The sequence below is a fragment of the Capsicum annuum genome, chromosome 1 (assembly GCF_002878395.1).
Source record: "Capsicum annuum cultivar UCD-10X-F1 chromosome 1, UCD10Xv1.1, whole genome shotgun sequence".
Classification (NCBI taxonomy): domain Eukaryota; kingdom Viridiplantae; phylum Streptophyta; class Magnoliopsida; order Solanales; family Solanaceae; genus Capsicum; species Capsicum annuum.
Genome location: NC_061111.1, coordinates 191777136 through 191795528, shown reverse-complemented (window position 1 = coordinate 191795528; position 18393 = coordinate 191777136). Strand labels below are relative to the sequence as shown.

The window sequence follows — 18393 nt, the reverse complement described above, 5'->3', positions numbered from 1 at the left end:
AAAATAAATAATTGTATCTACCATACGAATCACCATAATACCATATATATCACCAATTAATATCATATGAATCACCCAATAATTGAAATAAATAATTGTATCTACCATATGAATCACCATAATACAATATGTACCACCCATTAATATCATATGTATCATCCGTTAAAATCACACAAAATTTATCTATCGTATGAATCACCATAATACCCATATAATGATATAATATTTATCATTCATATGAATCACCATTAAAAAAATAAACATGTATGAACAACTAAATAAATTTATATATGTATCAATAGATTTTTTTCAAAAAAATGAGAGAGATTTTAGGAGAGGAAAAAAAATTGCATGCATTAATGAAGGAGAAAAAATCAAGAAGCAGGATGATTTAAGTATTAATGAAAGAGTAAAAATCAGGAAGGAAGATGATTTTAATTATTGATAAATAAGTAAGAAAATTTTAAATGAGTTAATGATGGAGTAAAAATAGGATGTGGGGTTTTCTTGATATGTATCAAGAGTAAAGTTAAAAAATAAAATTTTATGTAAATTTTAAAAAAGTAAGGAATACTAGATAATATAGTCTCTTTAAGTATGGAATTTATGTAATTTATCCTTAACTAAAACTTTAAAAATTGAAAACCGAATTGATAGCCCAACAAAAAAATTATTTAACCATTTAAAAATCATTAACCTAATAACTCTGATACCGATAAATCAATAACATTATGATTGATTTGATTTACTGATTTAATCGTTTTTTTGCATACCCCTGCTAAAGTTTGTTCGTTGTTTTTCCATTATGGACTTGGATATTTAATAGGACAAGGGAAAAATGAATCCACAAATTGCTACTGCATCTCCCAATCTAACTTCACACACCTAAAAGTAAATAGGGTGAAATCTAAATGAGACTATTTACAATAATCATTCATAAAATTTTCAATGAACCCCTGTACTATCAACTCATTAGAATCACAGCACACTACTCCCTTTTCACATAATAGTGAGTATGCCCAACTAGGCAACCATTACGATTTGAACTCGGTGACATTAAATACAGTTCTACCTATTGGCGCCATTGGGACTATCCCATTCGGGTTAACCAGAGTACACGTGTACATGTGGGTAGCATGTCAATGTGCAGAAAGAACATGGATAGACTTGAGCTTTGCATATTTCAAATCTGTGTACTCCAAAAACATCTTTCTGCATGCTGCTAGCTAGTAGCAACTTAAGATCGCCTATATCGTCTGGCTCGCGGCTTCACTGGCAATGAGCTTGTACCAGTACCAGGAAACTCCCAGTTAGCAACGATACCGTCCCATGCAGAGCTAACGAGAATAGGGTAGTAAGGGTGCCAGTTGCAATCTCTCACCGGCTCCTGGTGGTAATCAAGTTTTGCAATCTGAGCTCCACTCACCTACAAAAGTATTAATGAATGAAATGCATGATGGTATCCAAGATTTTATCAAGTCCCTTGCTTCCAAAACAAAATTTAATTCTCCCAAAATACGGCATCCGCAAGCTAACCAGACACCAAACATCATCCAAAAAAGATAATATGGGATGTGCAGCTTGACTCTTGTATTATGTTATATGAAGCATATATATAGACTATAGAATGGCATAGTAGACATCCAATTCGTGGAAAGAGTGATGTTTTTCTTCATGCTCAAACTACCTAATCAAATGGGAAAGTGCCTGAACCCTGACTAGCAAACTTTATTCTATCATTGATCATCGAATTGGATACATAACATTTCTTACGTTAATTTTTGCATGCTTAGTCATCAAGTCAGAAAAGGGAGTTCAAGATCATAGATCCACCAGTGTCTCAGATTATCAAGACATCAGTAATTGGGCTAAACAGATTCAATCACTCAAAGTTGCAGAACTTCAACCTACAAGCAGAATGCATGTATCCAAGTCCTGAAAGAACTTAGCAGATTGAGACAAACGATTCACTAACTAATGAACCTAATATATCAGCTAATGATGTATGAAGCAATAAAGTAGGATGTTGAAAAGAAAAAAGAGCAAATCAAGTGAGGGTATAGAACTCCAAGCATACCACATCATAGATATAGACAGAAGAATCACTTGATCCAGTGTAGATGAACTTTTGCCCTGTGCTGAAAATTAGAACTTCTGCAGATTAGATGACCGTTCTACAGGTGGCATCAAATGCCCGAATCAGGTACGAAAATGAAACACACTATATAAACACGACCCACAGGGGATGCAATAGATTCATGAATCATGATAGAACTAGTAAATAGTAAAAACTGCAGTAATTCCTCAATTTAACCGCTATACCAAGCAAATATTGGGCACTGGTCTTAGGTGAAGATGTCTCATGAAAAAAGCCACGATAGAAAATCAATACAAGAATCAAAGGTGATGCCAATTACAGGACTACTCGACATCAATTGAACACCTCAAAAACTTGAATATTCAAAAATCTGAAATTTCATGAGCCGCTGCAGAGAAAAAATTATGATGCGCAGAGGAAAATTCCAAAGCTGGCAAATTGTACTTACAGAATCAAGTAAAGCTGGCTAAAAATTTTAATCAGAACCATGTTTAGCAAAGAGAAACTTGCCAGGTATTAAGAATACAATGACCACCAACCTATGTGCAGGAGAGAAATAACAACGTATAAGGGTGCGCAAGACTGAGTGGCCTTTATAAGTAGCCAATGATAGGTCATGTGGGTTTCTCTTGTTTCTAACATGCTCCGGATAGTCCATCCATCTGTAATCCCAGTCATAACTTCTAGACCTTGGGGAGCTACATAGAAGAAAATAGCCATATTAGCTGTGCCAATGAGATCTTCTTTGGACTCGAATGGCAATTATTATAGAACAATTCCAAACAACTTAAACCAATAAACCCATGCTCTGCGCAACACTCTCAAATATTTTCATGTGATGAAGAGCAAAGTAAATTAGTCCTGGAAGGTATTCCCTCATGACTCCAATGCACTGATTAGTCATGCAAAGCACTATTGAATAGGGAAAAAACCACTTCAAGCACTCGTTATGCCTACGGGATGGGAAAGGAAGATGTGGCTTGAAAAAAGTAGGAAAGGGGGATGGACAGCACAAAACAAAGATGAAAAAAAAGGATCAAGTGAGACATACTAATTAATGTTAGAAGACATTTTCCTTATATCCCAGAGTTTGATAGCCTGATCTTTCCCATTTGAGATGAGATACCGGCCATCTCCACGAGTGTCAATATATGTAATGCCTTCTAGATGTCCAATGAGAATCCCAGCTGCTTGACCTCTGGTACCAAAGCAACGCCTGTCCCAAACCTGAATATGATCAAGAGCCCTTTCTCAATCAAACAGATATACACTCGAAAAATCTAAGAAAGAGAAACCACCAGCATTTCAGCTGTCCATGAGAATCCTCATGAGTTCTCCAAAGCTAGTTAAAAACAAGCATTTTTTAACACCTCACCAGAATCATTAAGGGTTAACAACAATAACAACATATACCCAGTGTAATCCCATAAGTGGGGTTTGGGGAGGGTTGGACGCACGCAGACCTTACCCCTACCTTTGTGGGGTAGGAAGGTTGTTGCCGATAGATCCTCGGCTCAAAAGAGAATATAACAAAGCAGAGTTGCACTAAACTATGACAGCAAAAATAGCAAAAACAAAGCAAATGAAGCAACAAAAAATAGTACACATTGGAGAACAAGAAATTACGTGACTAATAAAGAAGAGACGGGATGAGGCTAGCCCTCTGCCCTGCCCTTCCCACTGTTGAGAAATATTGGGGGGAAATATTACTCCCTCCATCCCATTTTATGTGTCACCATTTCCTTTTTGGTCCGTCCCAAAAAGAATGTCACCTTTCCTTATTTGGTAACCTATTTAAAGACACAATTCCACTTTTACCTTTATTGATCTCACTTATAAGGTCCCACTTAATTCAAGATAGTAGCAGTATATTTTTTAATAAAGTACAATTTGGTAAATATCACCAAGTCTTTCTTTATTTCTTAAACTCCGTGTCAGATCAAAGTATGCCACATAAAATGGGATATATTATCAGATAATATATGCCACCTCAGTTTGTTATTAACTTAAGATATTATAGCTATCTAGATATACTCAATTACGGTAGTTAGCTATGTGTTATATTTAAGAGTCTTATAGTTTCCTGTATTTTAAGTGTTTCTGCTTCTTTGTACTTATCACATAGTTTGTATCCGTTCTATAAAGATTTGTTGTACGTGAATAACATCTATCTTTTCTCCTCTGCATCTCAAACCTTTATATGGTATCAAGAGCTTTTTTTCTTCTTCTCACGAAGTTCTAATTTTTTTTTTTTAACCAATCATCAGAAATGGCTCTCTCTGTTACCAACTCCACCAATATTGTCCAATTCAACCCGGTTACCCAACTTCCGATTAAACTTGCTGGCAGCCATAATTTTTCTCTCGGGAAGGCACAAGTATCCATGCTCAGGACACAATCTTTACGGACATCTAGATGGGACTATCCCTGCTCCTGCCGTGACCACCACTACAAATAACCAGACAATTGGCAACCCCAATTATGTTAATTGGTTTCGTCAGGACCAATTGATCCAGAATGCAATTTTAGCATCCATAGATACAACTCTTGCTGCCACTGTTGCCACTGCAACCACTGCCAAAGCAGCCTCCATAATCGGGATTCCCTCCATACTGCTTATGCCAATAAGTCACAAACTCGCATTTTCAGCTTGCGAGATCGCCTAGCTCATCTTGCCAAAGAGAATCTTCCTGTGACGAACTTATCTCAACCAAGTCCGATCTCTCTGCGATGAGCTTGCCACTGCAGGAGCTCCTGTCACAAATGACAAACTCATTTTCAAGATTCTCACTGGTCTTGGACCAGAATATCGAGAAATCTCAGTAGCAATTCGTGCATGTGACCCCCCAATTTCATATGCCAAACTGTTTGAAAAGTTTATTGATCACGAGCTTTTCCTCAAACACAATGCTCCACCTCACTCCACCACAATTACTGCTGCTGTTGCTTAGAAGTCCAACTCTCAAATAAGGACCAACGTCACCAACAACAATAGGCGTCAAAACAATTACCAGCAGCAACAACAACATAACTACCAGCACCAACAACAACAACGTTCTCAGCCAGGGCGTAATCGTCGCACCAATCCGCAAGAAGTCAACTTAGTGTGTCAGTTATGTGACCGACCTGGACACTCTGCTCGCGTTTGTCGCTCTCAGTCTCACAATCATTTTCAGGCTCGGACCAACTTTGCTGAACAAAAAAAACAGCAATCAGCCCCATGGATAATTGATTCGGGGGCTACACACCATGTTGCATCGGATACCCAAAGTCTCACAAACATTACTGACTACAACGGGTCGGAAGAAATCACTATAGGAAATGGTAACACCACACCAATCTCTCACACTAGTAACACTGACTTATCTGCATCTAATTCCAGCTTTCAATTATCCAATATACTTTGCTCCCCTTCAATTGCCAATAACTTGATTTCAGTTTCTCAATTTTGTCGTGATAATAAAACATCCATTGAATTCTTTCCATTCTCTAATCTTGTGAAGGATCTGAGTATAGGGGCACCGCTAGTTCAAGGGCGGAGTAGAGAACGCCTTTATGAGTGGCCGCCAGACAATGCTTCTTCTCAACCGCAATGCAATATGGTTGTGTCCTTAGATCTGTGGCATCGGCGCTTGGGGCATCCACCACGCCGTACTCTAGATATATTTTTGAATAAATTTTTCAATGTTGTTAAGAAAGGCTCTCTTTCTATTTGTAATTCATGCCAATCAAATAAAAGCCACAGGCAATCTTTTTCTACAAATTCCTTGCAGAGTCACAAGCCTCTACAAATTATTTACAGTGATGTGTGGGGTCCGTCACCTGTCTTGTCCATGACAGAAAAAGATATTATGTTTTGTTTGTCGATCAATTTTCCAAAAACATATGGCTCCACACGATTCAAGCCAAACACGAGGTTTTAGATGTTTTCAAAATACTACATCCGTTACTAGAACGCTGATTTCACAAAAAAAAATATTATCTTTTTTATACTGATGGAGGAGGTGAATTTCAGAGCTTAACTTCTTATTTGAAATCACAGGGCATTGAATACTTAATTTCTCCACCTTATACTCCACATTCAACCCTGTTGTCAAGCCTGCAACAATCCGCTTGGTCCTTGCCATTGCTGACCAACGTTCCTGGCCTATTCATCAGCTAGATGTCAATAATGCATTCTTACAAGGTAGACTTGAAAAGGAAGTGTACACGAGACAACCTCCTAGTTTTGAGTCCTCTCAAAATTCTACTTACATTTGCAAGCTCAAAAAAGCCATATACGAACTGAAGCAGGCTCCTAAGGCATGGTACATTGAGCTCACCAACTACTTTGACAAGTATTGGATTTGTTAAATAAAAATCTGACTCATCTTTGTTTATCCTCCATAATTTTGGTGTTACTGTCTACATTCTTATATATGTTGATGACATAATCCTTACGGGCAGCACTCAGGAAAGTATCATGTCCATCATTAAATCACTTTCTCAGCGATTTTCTCTAAAAGATCTTGGGCTCTTGCATTATTTTTTGGGTGTTAAGGTAATATCCACGTCAACTGCCATATACTTGTCCCAACACAAATATGTCATGGATGTTCTAGATGAATTGCATATGGCTGACTGCAAGGGTGTTCCAACGCCAATGTCATCAACCTGCTCCTTCATTGACTCAGAGACCGATTCAGCCATTGATGTTTCACTATACCGACGAATCATTGGTAAGCTTCACTACCTATCCTTCACTAGGCATGACATCGGGTTTGCTGTGAGCAAGTTGTCTCAGTTCATGCATAATCCCAAAGAGTCACTGGAAGGCTACCAAGCGTTTTTTGCGATACTTGAAGCAAACAAGAACATTGGGGTCCAGTTAAATCGACAATCAACAGACCGTTTGCTTGCATATTCTGACTCTGATTGGGCTGGAAATCCACATGACAAAACATCAACAGGTTATGTTGTCTACCTTGGGAACTCACCAATCTCATGGTCTTCCAAAAAGCAAAAGTCTGTCTCATGCTCATCCACAGAAGCTAAGTACCGAGTTGTTGCTGCTACTATTTCTGAAGTCAATTGGCTCACGAATTTGATCCAGGAGCTTCACCTATCACTTTCTTCCGCACCAACTGTTCTCTGTGACAACATCAGCACCACTTACATTTGCGTTAATCCTGTTTTTCATATTAGAATGAAACATATAGCTATTGATTTCCATTTTGTTCGTGAGCAAGTTCAACAAAAGGCGCTTGAGGTTCGTCACCTTCACTCCGCTGATCAAGTTGCTGACATCCTCACCAAGCCTCTTCCATGTACAGCTTTTCTGCAGCATTTTCACAAGTTGGGGCTTGTTCCAGTCACCGCCAACTTGCGGGGGCGTATTAACAGATAATATATGCCACCTCAGTTTGTTATTAACTTAAGATATTATAGCTATCTAGATATACTCAATTACGGTAGTTAGTTATGTGTTATATTTAGGAGTCTTATAGTTTCCTGTATTTTGAGTGTTTCTGCTTCTTTGTACTTATCACATAGTTTGTATCCGCTCTATAAAGAGTTGTTGTACGTGAATAACATCTATCTTTTCTCCTCTGCATCTCAAACCTTTATAGGAGGGAGTATTAAATTGTTGTAAACTACATTACTACACTATAGACACTACATTCCAATCCTTTTCCAAGTAAGACACCACACTACAATCTTTTTCCAAGTAGGATTCTAATACTATTCCTTCTCCTACTCATATTCTAACACTCCCTCTCAAGCTGGTACATATATACAAGTTATCTACCAAGCTTGTCATGGATGTAGTTAATAGGAGGATCTGTGAGGGACTTGGTGAAGACATCTGTAAGAAAACTGGTAAGGAGTAACCGGAATGTCTGGTCAATCATAGTTGAAAAACGAACAAATTGAAGAAGTGGTCGAAAAAGTAGCAAACGTCGCCGGAAAGTTCATTTGTCGCTGAAAAATTGCCAAAAATTGGTATAAAATATGTGGGTCATCTCGAAATCAAGATATGAGTAGATCTTGAACAGGAAAGTCACCGGAAATATGGCCGGGACATGCGCATACCCCGGATTATTAAATTTGATAGCTGAAAAATCATATGGGTAGGGTCAAAATGATGACGCGATCCTATTAGAAAAGATAAATTATATGGGTAGGATCGACATAATGGCACAACCCTACTGGAAAAAAGAAATTGCTGAACTTTCCAAACAAGGCTCGAGGAGACTATTTTAGACCTAAAATTATTTGGATAAGTTCGGAAAGATGGCACGACCCTGCTAGAAAAGAGAAATTATATGGTAAGGTCGGAATGCTGGCACGATCTTACTGAAAATGAGAAATTATATGGGTAGGGCCAGAATGATAGCACAACCCTATGCAAATTAGATCTGAGGAGTCACCGAGAAGATGCATAGAACTATGCAAATCAGATCTGAGGAGTCACTGAAAAGATGTGTTGTGCTATGCAACTTATATATGAGAAAGTAGTCTGAAAAGATGCACAGTACTATTCAAATTAAATATGAGAAGTAGTCCGAAGAGATGCACAATGCTACTCAAATCAGAAATGAGAAAATAGTCACAGAAAATAAGTACGGTCACAGAAATTTTTGCTAACATGATCATTGGCCAGACAGGCAACAACATATATGGGTTATAGCCGCCCGCCGGCAGCGGAAGCTCTTTGACTCTCCACCAAGATCGTAGAAGTGATGATACCATGTGAGAAATATAGGAGAAAAATTTTATTGAATTGTTGTAACTACATTACTACACTGAGACCCTATTTATAGACACTACATTCCAATCTTTTTGCAAGTAAGACACTACATTACAATCTTTTTCCAAGTAGAATTTTGCACACTATTCCTTTCTCCTACTCATTCTAACACCCACATAAAATGCGACAACACTCGACTACTTACTGATCGACTACCCTAATCCTAGACAGTCATACCTTCCTATCTAGGGCCAATGTCCTAATTAAGCTGAAGTTTGGTTATTTACTGTCTAACCACCTCCCCTAGTTCTTCTACGACCCACCTCTACCTCTCCTAACTCTTGCTAAGCTGCTACAATCAACTCCCACACTTCTACCCACACATACATCTTAGCATCCCCATCTCCGCTACATTCATCTTCTGATCATTCTTGATTGGCCAATACTTTGCCCCATACAATAATGTTGGTCTAACCACCATTTCGTTGAACTTACCTTTAAACCTTAGTGACACATTTTTATTGCACAAAATCGTAGATGTGAGCCTCCATTTCACCCATCCTGCTCCAATACAATGTGTGACATTATCATTTATCATTAAACAACCTAGTCAAACACTCCATACTTGCCTCGCTTGCGTTCTTCCAGATATCTACTAGGATCTCGCTTGGCCATCGCTCTTCCCCTCCTCATCATCTTACGAATAGCTTCCTTAACCACCGCAGCCTTTATGCACCTACAATACCCAAAATCTCTACGACTCTCGGAATGCTCTAACTTCCACAACCCAATATCCCTACCCCCTTCTTCGTGCAATAGCTTATGAATATGTGCCTCGTCTAGCAAGACTTCGACATTCTCATCCTTGATGCACTTTGTTAAATATGATATTACTAGATAATTTAGATATGAGAATATCTCTATATTTAAATAGTGTAGATGTGGGAATATCCTCAAATCCCCACAATTAGGCACTTAAAATACTGTGTAATTAGTTTTCTTTCTTATTCATATTCTCTGTAACACTCTTTAATCCCACTAGCTTGAGGGAATAATTAAGACACAAATTCTCAAATTCTCTTTTGTTCTCCCTCTAATTTCTCATGGTATCAAAGCCCTCCTTTCTCTAATTTTTCTTTTTCTCAAAACAGATTCTGCAAAGCAGAATTGCAGAAACAGATTCTGCAAAGCAGAATTGCAGAAACAGATTCTGCAAAACAAGAATTGCAGGAAAAAAATCTGAAAAAACAGAGTTGCTGAAACAGACATAACAGAATCGCAGAAATAAAAAAAAATCTGCTAGTTTTTTGTTACAGATGATCTCTAAATTTTTTTTTGGTCAAAATCATTCCTCCACACGATAATGACCACCCTAGATACACAACAAATCTGACTCATAACGGAAATCGTATTTTGCCCACACCTAATTTCAGGAATGGATCATCTATATCTATCACTTCAACTGCAGCAGACTATATTGACTACCTACAGTACAAAGCATCAAGGCAGCAATCATAAACTTCATCAGCTGCTTGCACAATGCAACCTGGCAACTCTTTTGCTTATGCCACACAGTTTACAGTCTTCATCTCAAGAACAATGGATTCTTGATTCTGGTGCTTCGGACCATATTTCTAGTAACAAAAATACTTTTTTCTTCGCTTACTACCCCTTCTATCCTCTCTACAGTGACTTTGGCTAGTGGATCAAAAACTATAGTAAAAGGGATAGGTATAGTTCACCCTCTGCCTTCCATATTTTTAAAATCAGTTCTTTTTGCACCCGAATGTCCTATAATCTTATTTTCATTAGCAAATTAACCAAAAACCAGAAATGTGTTGTAACCTTCCTTGATGATTTTGTTCTTCTGCAGGAGCGGAATACGGGACAAATGATTGGAAAGGGAAATGAATCACAAGGATTGTGCTTGCTATCCACCCCACAACCACATGTTGCTTTCACTTGCACCACTTCCTCTGAATTGCTCCATTATCAGGTAGGTCATCCGAGTCTCTTGAAACTACAAAAGATGGTTCCCAGGTTATCTAGTCTATCTTTGTTAGAATGTGAATCGTGTCGGCTTGGGAAGCACACTCGTTCCTCTTTCCCAAAGCGCGTCAATAATAGGGTCACCTTTATGCTTGAAATTGTTCATTCTGATATATGGGGTCCAAGTCGTGTTAGCTCTTCCTTAGGTTTTCATTATTTTGAGACTTTCACTGATGACTATTCTCAGTGCACGTGGTTATTCTTAATGAAAATAGATCTGAGTTATTCTCCATCTTTCAAAATTTTTGTGCTGAAATTCGCAATTAATTTGGTACTGCCATTAAGAAGTTAATCAGTGATAATGCCCGAGAATATTTCTCTGCCCCTTTCTCTTCTTTTATGTCATCTCATGGCATATTGCACTTGTCTTCTTGTGCACCTACTCCTCAACAAAATGGAGTTGTTGTTCCTAAGAACAGACATCTAATTGAAACAGCTAGGACATTGCTTATTCACAATCATGTCCCTTTACGTTTTTGGGGTGATTTCGTTATTACTGCCTATTATTTAATCAATCTTATGCCTTCCTCGGGTTTTTTCCCCCTTAAGCTTTCAGGTAATGAGTCATCAAAAATGTTTTATGTACCTGTATCAGAGTTGGAAATACTACCTGGATAAACAGGCTCAGGAAGAGGTTGGGGTCATCCAAAATAAACCTTAAGAGAAGGAGGTAAAGATGGGGTGGAATAGTTGGAATTGAAAGAACGGTTGATATGGTCTTTTGATTTTATTAGGAGAAAAATACGGAGAAGACTCAAAGAAGGTAACATCTATTGTGATCAAGTACTTATTAGTAGAGGTGTCAAAGCATTTGTAACCTTTTTGAAGACGAGAATACCCGAGTAAGATACATTTAAAAGCCTTGTGTTGAAGTTTGTCTTTTCCAGGGGGTAAGGTTATGAACAAAACAAGTGCAACCAAACACACGTAGGGGAAGGGGAAACAAGTTATGGTTCGGATAAAGGATTGAGTATGGACTTTTGTACTGCAAAACAGAGGAAGGCAGAAGTATTGGTTCGTCCAGGTTGGCGTCAAGCTATGATTGAAGAAATGACTGTTTTGCATGATAATGGTACTTGGGAGCTTGTTCCTTTACCGAAAGGCAAAACCACAGTTGGTTGTCGTTAGGTATTCACAGTTAAAGTAGGTTCAGATGGAGCTCTTGATCGTCTCAAAGCGAGATTGGTTGCTAAGGGATACACTCAGATTTATGACATTGACTAAGGAGATACTTTCTCACCGGTTGCCAAGATGGCTTTAGTTCCTCTTCTCATGTCTATGGCAGCAATGAAACATTGGTCCCTTTTCCAGCTGGAAATAAAAAACGCATTCCTTCACGGAGCAAGTTTGCTGGAGAGGTTTATATGGAGCAACCACCAAGGTTTGTTGCTCTGGGGGAGTTTGGACTAGTATCCAGACTTCGCCGATCTCTTTATGGTCTCAAGCAATCTCCTAGAGCATGGTTTTGTCGTTTTTGAGCTCTTGTCCAGGAGTCGATTCGAACAGAAGTTGATCACTCCGTTTTTTATAAGCATTCATCTCATAGCAAACATATCTTTTTAATAGTTTATGTTGATGGTATTGTTATCACAGGTGATAATCACGAAGGTATTTCTCAACACAAACACCATCTTTCAAGTCACTTTCGGACTAAGGATTTGGGAAAGTTAAAATACTTTCTAGGCATTGAAGTGGCACAGTCTGGTGATGGTATTGCTATTATGCAAAGCAAATATGTCTTAAGACATTTTGGAAGACACTGGTATGTTGGATTGCAAACATGTGCACTCTCTCATGGATCCAAATACTAAGCTTATTCTAGGACAGGAGAGGAGCCTCTAAAAGATCCTAGCAGATATCGGAGACTTGTTGGCAAACTCAACTACCTTACGATCGCATGACCATACATCTCATTTGCAGTCAGTGTAGTTAGCCAATTTCTGCAATCACCTTGTGGTAGTCACTGGAATGCAGTGATTCGCATTCTGCGATATATTAAAAGCTCTCCAAGACAGAGGTTTATTGTATGAAGACAAGGGACACATAGACATTGTTGGGTATTCTGATGTAGATTGGGCTGGGTCTCCTTCTGACAGGCGGTCTGCTTCAGGTTATTGTGTTCTAATGAGAGGTAATCTAATATCCTAGAAAAGTAAAAAGCAAGATGTTAAGGCTAGATCAAGTGCAGAGGCGGAGTATCGAGCTCCGGCATTGGCTACATGTGAGCTTATATGGTTGATACAACCTCTCCAAGAATTGAAGATGGGAGGAGTTGAACCAATGAAATTGATTTGTGATAACCAAGCTACACTACACATCATTCAATTCGAGAGAAGATTGAGACAAGATATATCTCCAAAAGCTTTGTCAACTCAAAAGACCAATTGACGGATATTTTCACAAAATCACTCCGAAGATCCAGAGTTGACAATATTTGTAGCAAGCTAGGAGCATATGACTTATACGCTCCAGCTTATATGACTTATACGCTCCAGCTTGAAGGAGAGTGTTAAATATGATATCATTACTAAATAATTTAGATATGAGAATATCTCTATATTTAAACAGTGTAGATGTGGGAATATCCTCAAATCGCTACAACTAGGCACTTAGAATATTGTATAATTAGTATTCTTCTTTATTTACATTCTCTGTAACACTATTTATTCCCACTAGCTTGAGGGAATAACTAAGACACAAATTCTCAAATTTTCTTCTCTTCTCCCTCTAATTTCTCACACTTCACTTGCACTTGGTCCAGGGCATGATCCCTCTTGTTTCACACCTTGGCGAGCCTATACAACTTCATATCTTCTCCTTTGCCCTCGAACTCTTCATGCAAGTGCTCAAAAATTGCCATTTTAGCTGTTGTGACCGCAAGCTTCGCTTCTTCCTCGCCGTTTTATACTCTCCCTGCTCCTCTTGTGCCCCTCATCTAAGCTTTCCACTAACATTGTTAAAGCAGCCTTCTTGGTTTCCATTTTTTCTTTGGACCAATCCCCTCTATGCCCACCTAGGTAAACCCTCGAGACTCCTACCACCTATTTAGTTACTTCCCTGATGCAATCAGCCATCTTAGCCCACCACATGCTATTTGTGTTCCTAATACTCCCCCCAAGCCCCTATAGCCACCAACTTCTCTCCAATCTCCGGAGATTTGTCTTCAATCAGGCCTCCCCATCTAATGATATAGGGTACGAAACTGATATTAGTGATATTACAAACACCGTCAGTAAACAGAACTATAAAATCCAAAAGGTTCCATATGACCCATATTTCTGAATTTTAACAGAGAACAGCATCTTGAAATATACTTCACTAAACAGCCATTTTTCCAGTCCGTAGTCGGTTAACTAAAGGAATAAGTTACCCAGGAAACAGCCAGAAGAAATGAATTAAGTCAATCAAGAAGTTGGATAAAACTTACCTTACACAGGCTATCATCGCTTCCGGAATATATGAGATGTCCAGTTTTATCAGCAAAGCATACAGCATTAACATCAGACTGCAATGAAAAAGACAACAGAATTACAATATGCTTGCACTCTGAGTTGGGGAAAATTAAGAACTTGAAAGAGTAGATGCAAGACGTCTATTTTAACACGTGATGCATATAGTATTACGCATAAGACACCCACTTCATGAGTTCTAAGAACCAGAAACCCAAGTGTTAATGGATATTTTGGTCAAACTTGTGAGTTAAGAGTTTTTTAGGAACAGTTCTATTCTGATATTCTAGGGACTTCCTTGTTATACTGAGCACATAGATCAACATTAAATCCATGGGTCGGAAGTTCCAAGAGCATGCTAAAATACTAATGTCCTCTTTCAGGAAAGTGATTGGGTGAAACTGCCCAGATCACCAAGAAAACATAAAGAAAAGCAACTTACTAAGGGAAAACGCAACATAAAAGGAAATAGTCATAAAAATGTATACAGAGATTCTAAGAACCATTTCTCACTTCAGTGATAATTAATTTGTAGGCTCAGTTATATTACTTACCAAAAGAAGAGGGAAAAGAAATTCTAAATTAGATATAGCACAAATATTTTGAGAAGGAAACCTAGACTAAATAAAGTATAGAATTTAAATCACCTGATGACAGTAACATTATTCAAGATACCTAATTCAGGGGCATACCAAAGAAATTTAGATTTCACGAGAAGATAAACTTATAAAATACATCATACGAAGATGATATCAAAATGGTTAGTTAGCCATATCTTCCATTACTAGAGAAGAATATCACAATACCATATGAGCTGGAATTTGGAGACTTAGCCTTTTTGCTTCAAGATCATAAACATATATTGAAGCGTCGCTACTGCCAGCAACAAGTTCTCGTCCATCAGTAGAAAATTTCACAGAGAATATTCCAAATGTATAATCGTCATCATCAGTAGGGGAAGAAAATTCCAAGCCTTCATGAACTTCCTGCAGAAAAAGAGGAAATACCAAATAATAAATAATAAACATACACCAAAGCTCACGAACTATTTTCTCAAAATTCATGCCATGGTAATGACTTGAACCAAGTCAAGATTGGTGGCCATACCATCAAGGACCAGGTAGCTTCCTTAAATTGAGCTTTCGGGCAAATACATCCAAAGGCCCAAAGCTCATCTACCAAATTACTAAATCCTTTTGTAAAGAAGCTATCCTCTATAGGAGATCTAAGGAGGACTACTGGGCCATATTTCTGTACAACAGCTTCCCATTAGAAGATCTAAAGAGGAGCCAGCTACCACTAGACCTTTAAAACTAATTTGCTTTTGATCACAGATTTGGAGAACTAGTAAAAACATATTTAAGGCACAACACGAATATTAACTGAGTGAAATCATATTGGTTATGTCGTTATTACACGAAAATTAACTAGAAATTTATCCAAAGTATTTCTGAACTGCAAGGTATTAGATACTCTCATCATGTGGTTGATGATCACTTTCAGCATAAAGCCTCTTTTAGAAATAGTGAGAAGAATTGAAGTGCCAAATGAGATATGGATGTCCACGATACCACAACAAAAAGCAAGAAACTTTTGTTGTTTGTCCTACATCCCATCATTGATTTGCATTAGTGTTGTACGAGGTTTCAAAGTGCATAACCAAAGAATGAAATCGTAGAATTTAGTATTCTTTGTGTATTTTTCACTTTGTTGGTCTTGCAAATTCAAAATAAAGTTTAAAATTAATATTACAACACATAAAAACTCCTCTATTACAACATGAAACCTTTTGATATGGCTATCAAAAACCTAGATCGACACTTGGGGTCAATGACGATAGTAGTTAACTATGAAAATCATGATATACAACATTTCATACCCAATGAATCCCTAAAATAAGCCCTCCAATTGCATGCCCGGTGGAAATCATAGTGGCACTACTACTGCCCTAAAATGAGGCACAACATACCACATCTTGCTGAACCAACTAATATAACAAGATGTACAGGATACATTAAATTGGCATCATCACTTCAGATTTATTTTTTAAAATACTGGTAAACTTTCTTCTTCTATTTTTGAAATCTATAGTCATTTATCATCAAGAAATTCACAGGAGTACCCACGAATGATTTCTATGATATCAAAAGGTGATAGAATAGTGCGGCAAAGATGCAGGATATGTTAAAATATTATAGTAAACATACCGTAACATTTGCAACAGACTGTTTCATACCAGATCCAACATCAACAATATGAACAATGGGTGAAATACTGGAATAAACCTGTGTTCAACACATAAAAAACAACTCAGAAATGTGACAGCAGAAAACCATGGGGACTTGATCTTGGGTTCACCAAATTCAGCAAGTTATAGTTGCATCATTTATTACGACCTTGCGATAATGTCCGACTGAAAGTATCTTTCGTTATGTAACACGAAAAACAAAGCCTATTCTCAATGTTACAGACTCTAGTAGCCAATTCTATTGACTTATGCAAGAAAACCGCATTTACAGAGTCAAGAAATACTTCAGTATCTTTTGGCTGATTATTGTAAGCATAAGAACCAACAAAATCCCTGTTATAACCACAAGGACAAGGACTAATTATCCACAAAGCTGTGTAAATCATCATGAACTTACAAGAAAACGATGGTCAGGAGAAAGCGAAGTATCAGTGATTGTCCATCTTAAATGTTTTGCTCTAATATCCTTCTGGATTTTCCAGCCTTGATCAACATTATATATCCTAATATGACTTTCCTGTTTCCGGGAAGAACAATAAGATCATAGCATGACAATGGTCATAAAACACAGCTAAGAAAACTCTATATATTTCTGGAAATAGAAAATTCATCTACGTCGAGCAAACCTGAAATCCAGCAACAAAATGAGAACCATCTGTTGAAAACTGTGAAACATAAGCACAGCTCCTCATTTGGTCAACTACAGAAGGACCATTTGTTGGAAGATACCGGGTCAGAAGATGACAACAGTCGGATGATGAAAATCTTCCTCTACCACTATAATTCCCTTCCCTAGCAGCCAACATTTTAACAGGTGAAACTGGTTCTTTTCCCTTGCCATGAAGCAGCAGCTGTCTCATCCTGTCATGGAGGTTTGATCTTATCTTTGTGAGTTGGGAAATTTCATGATCAAGAAAACTTTTTCGCCTATCACCTCTTTGATCATTAAGTTTTATCCCATCTCCCCTTCCACTTTCACAAGCATCCAAGAACCTCCTTGACCGGCTCATGGTCTGTCTATGTGTTGTCACTTCAATTCAAAGTTACATCAAATTCTGAAAAAAAAAAACAAAAAAAAAAAATTTTAATAAGAGACCTTAAATAGGCATTCAGATCAAACATGTGAGGGAAACAAGACTTATTGTGCCAATTTAATTTCTTGAAAAGACTAATTACGCCTAAGCCAATTCCAGAAAACATCACTGAAACTGAAATGTATGAGATGATAGAAAGAAGTGAACGAACTCAAATGGTGGGCGGGTAGCTTAGAATTGAGAAAAAGATGCGAGCAGAATCCAACAAGTGAAGTGAAATGTTTGATTTAGCTGGAGAGTCTTGTAGAAATTAAATGTATGAGAAGAAAGGGGAGATTGGTGACGGTTCGGTTAGTCATATACGTGGAAGTAGAAGGTCTACTCCTGTAAGTTGGAAAATCCGCAACCCCACTGTTCCATCTTTTGCGGATATATATTAGAAACAAAAATCCTATGTCTAATTTGGATATCACCGTATACTCCCTGCTTTGACCATTATTCCTAATATAGATTTTATTTTTACTTCCATGAATAGCTATCAACTATATTATTTTTAGATACCTAATAATATTTATTTAATTTAAAATATCAATAAATAGTTTATCTATTTACTATTCTACTCTATTTCAGTATTTCTACTCAATAGTTGTTCTTTATATTATTTTTAAATATCTAACAATATTTATTTAATTTAAAAAATTAATAAATAATTTATCAATTTATAATTTCTACTTCATTTTTATTTTTAATTGACATATAAAAAAAATTATTTTTAGCATTAATTA

General features: G+C 37.5%; 1 protein-coding gene across 1 annotated transcript; it reads right to left on the bottom strand.

The window, feature by feature from the left end:
• Window positions 1-839: 839 nt before the first annotated feature.
• Window positions 840-18036, bottom strand: LOC107842232 (LEC14B homolog). The gene is made up of 10 exons (XM_047408366.1): window positions 17820-18036; window positions 17201-17629; window positions 16972-17091; window positions 16534-16611; window positions 15133-15312; window positions 14305-14382; window positions 3150-3325; window positions 2638-2796; window positions 2078-2138; window positions 840-1426 (listed from the first exon to the last, which is right to left on the bottom strand). Exons 2-10 carry the CDS (start codon window positions 17582-17584, stop codon window positions 1238-1240), a joined length of 1425 nt encoding a protein of 474 aa, XP_047264322.1. The 5' UTR covers window positions 17585-17629; window positions 17820-18036; the 3' UTR covers window positions 840-1237.
• Window positions 18037-18393: the final 357 nt, after the last annotated feature.

Excerpts from the sequence above, each read along its gene's own strand:
- LOC107842232 (XM_047408366.1), bottom strand. The coding sequence starts at position 17,584 with ATGAGCCGGTCAAGGAGGTTCTTGGATGCTTGTGAAAGTGGAAGGGGA. Across the intron at positions 16,612-16,971 it reads CTCCTGACCATCGTTTTCTT|GTTTATTCCAGTATTTCACC; the intron begins GTAAGTTCATGA and ends TGTTGAACACAG. Across the intron at positions 14,383-15,132 it reads TCCAAATTCCAGCTCATATG|TCTGATGTTAATGCTGTATG; the intron begins GTATTGTGATAT and ends TTTTCATTGCAG.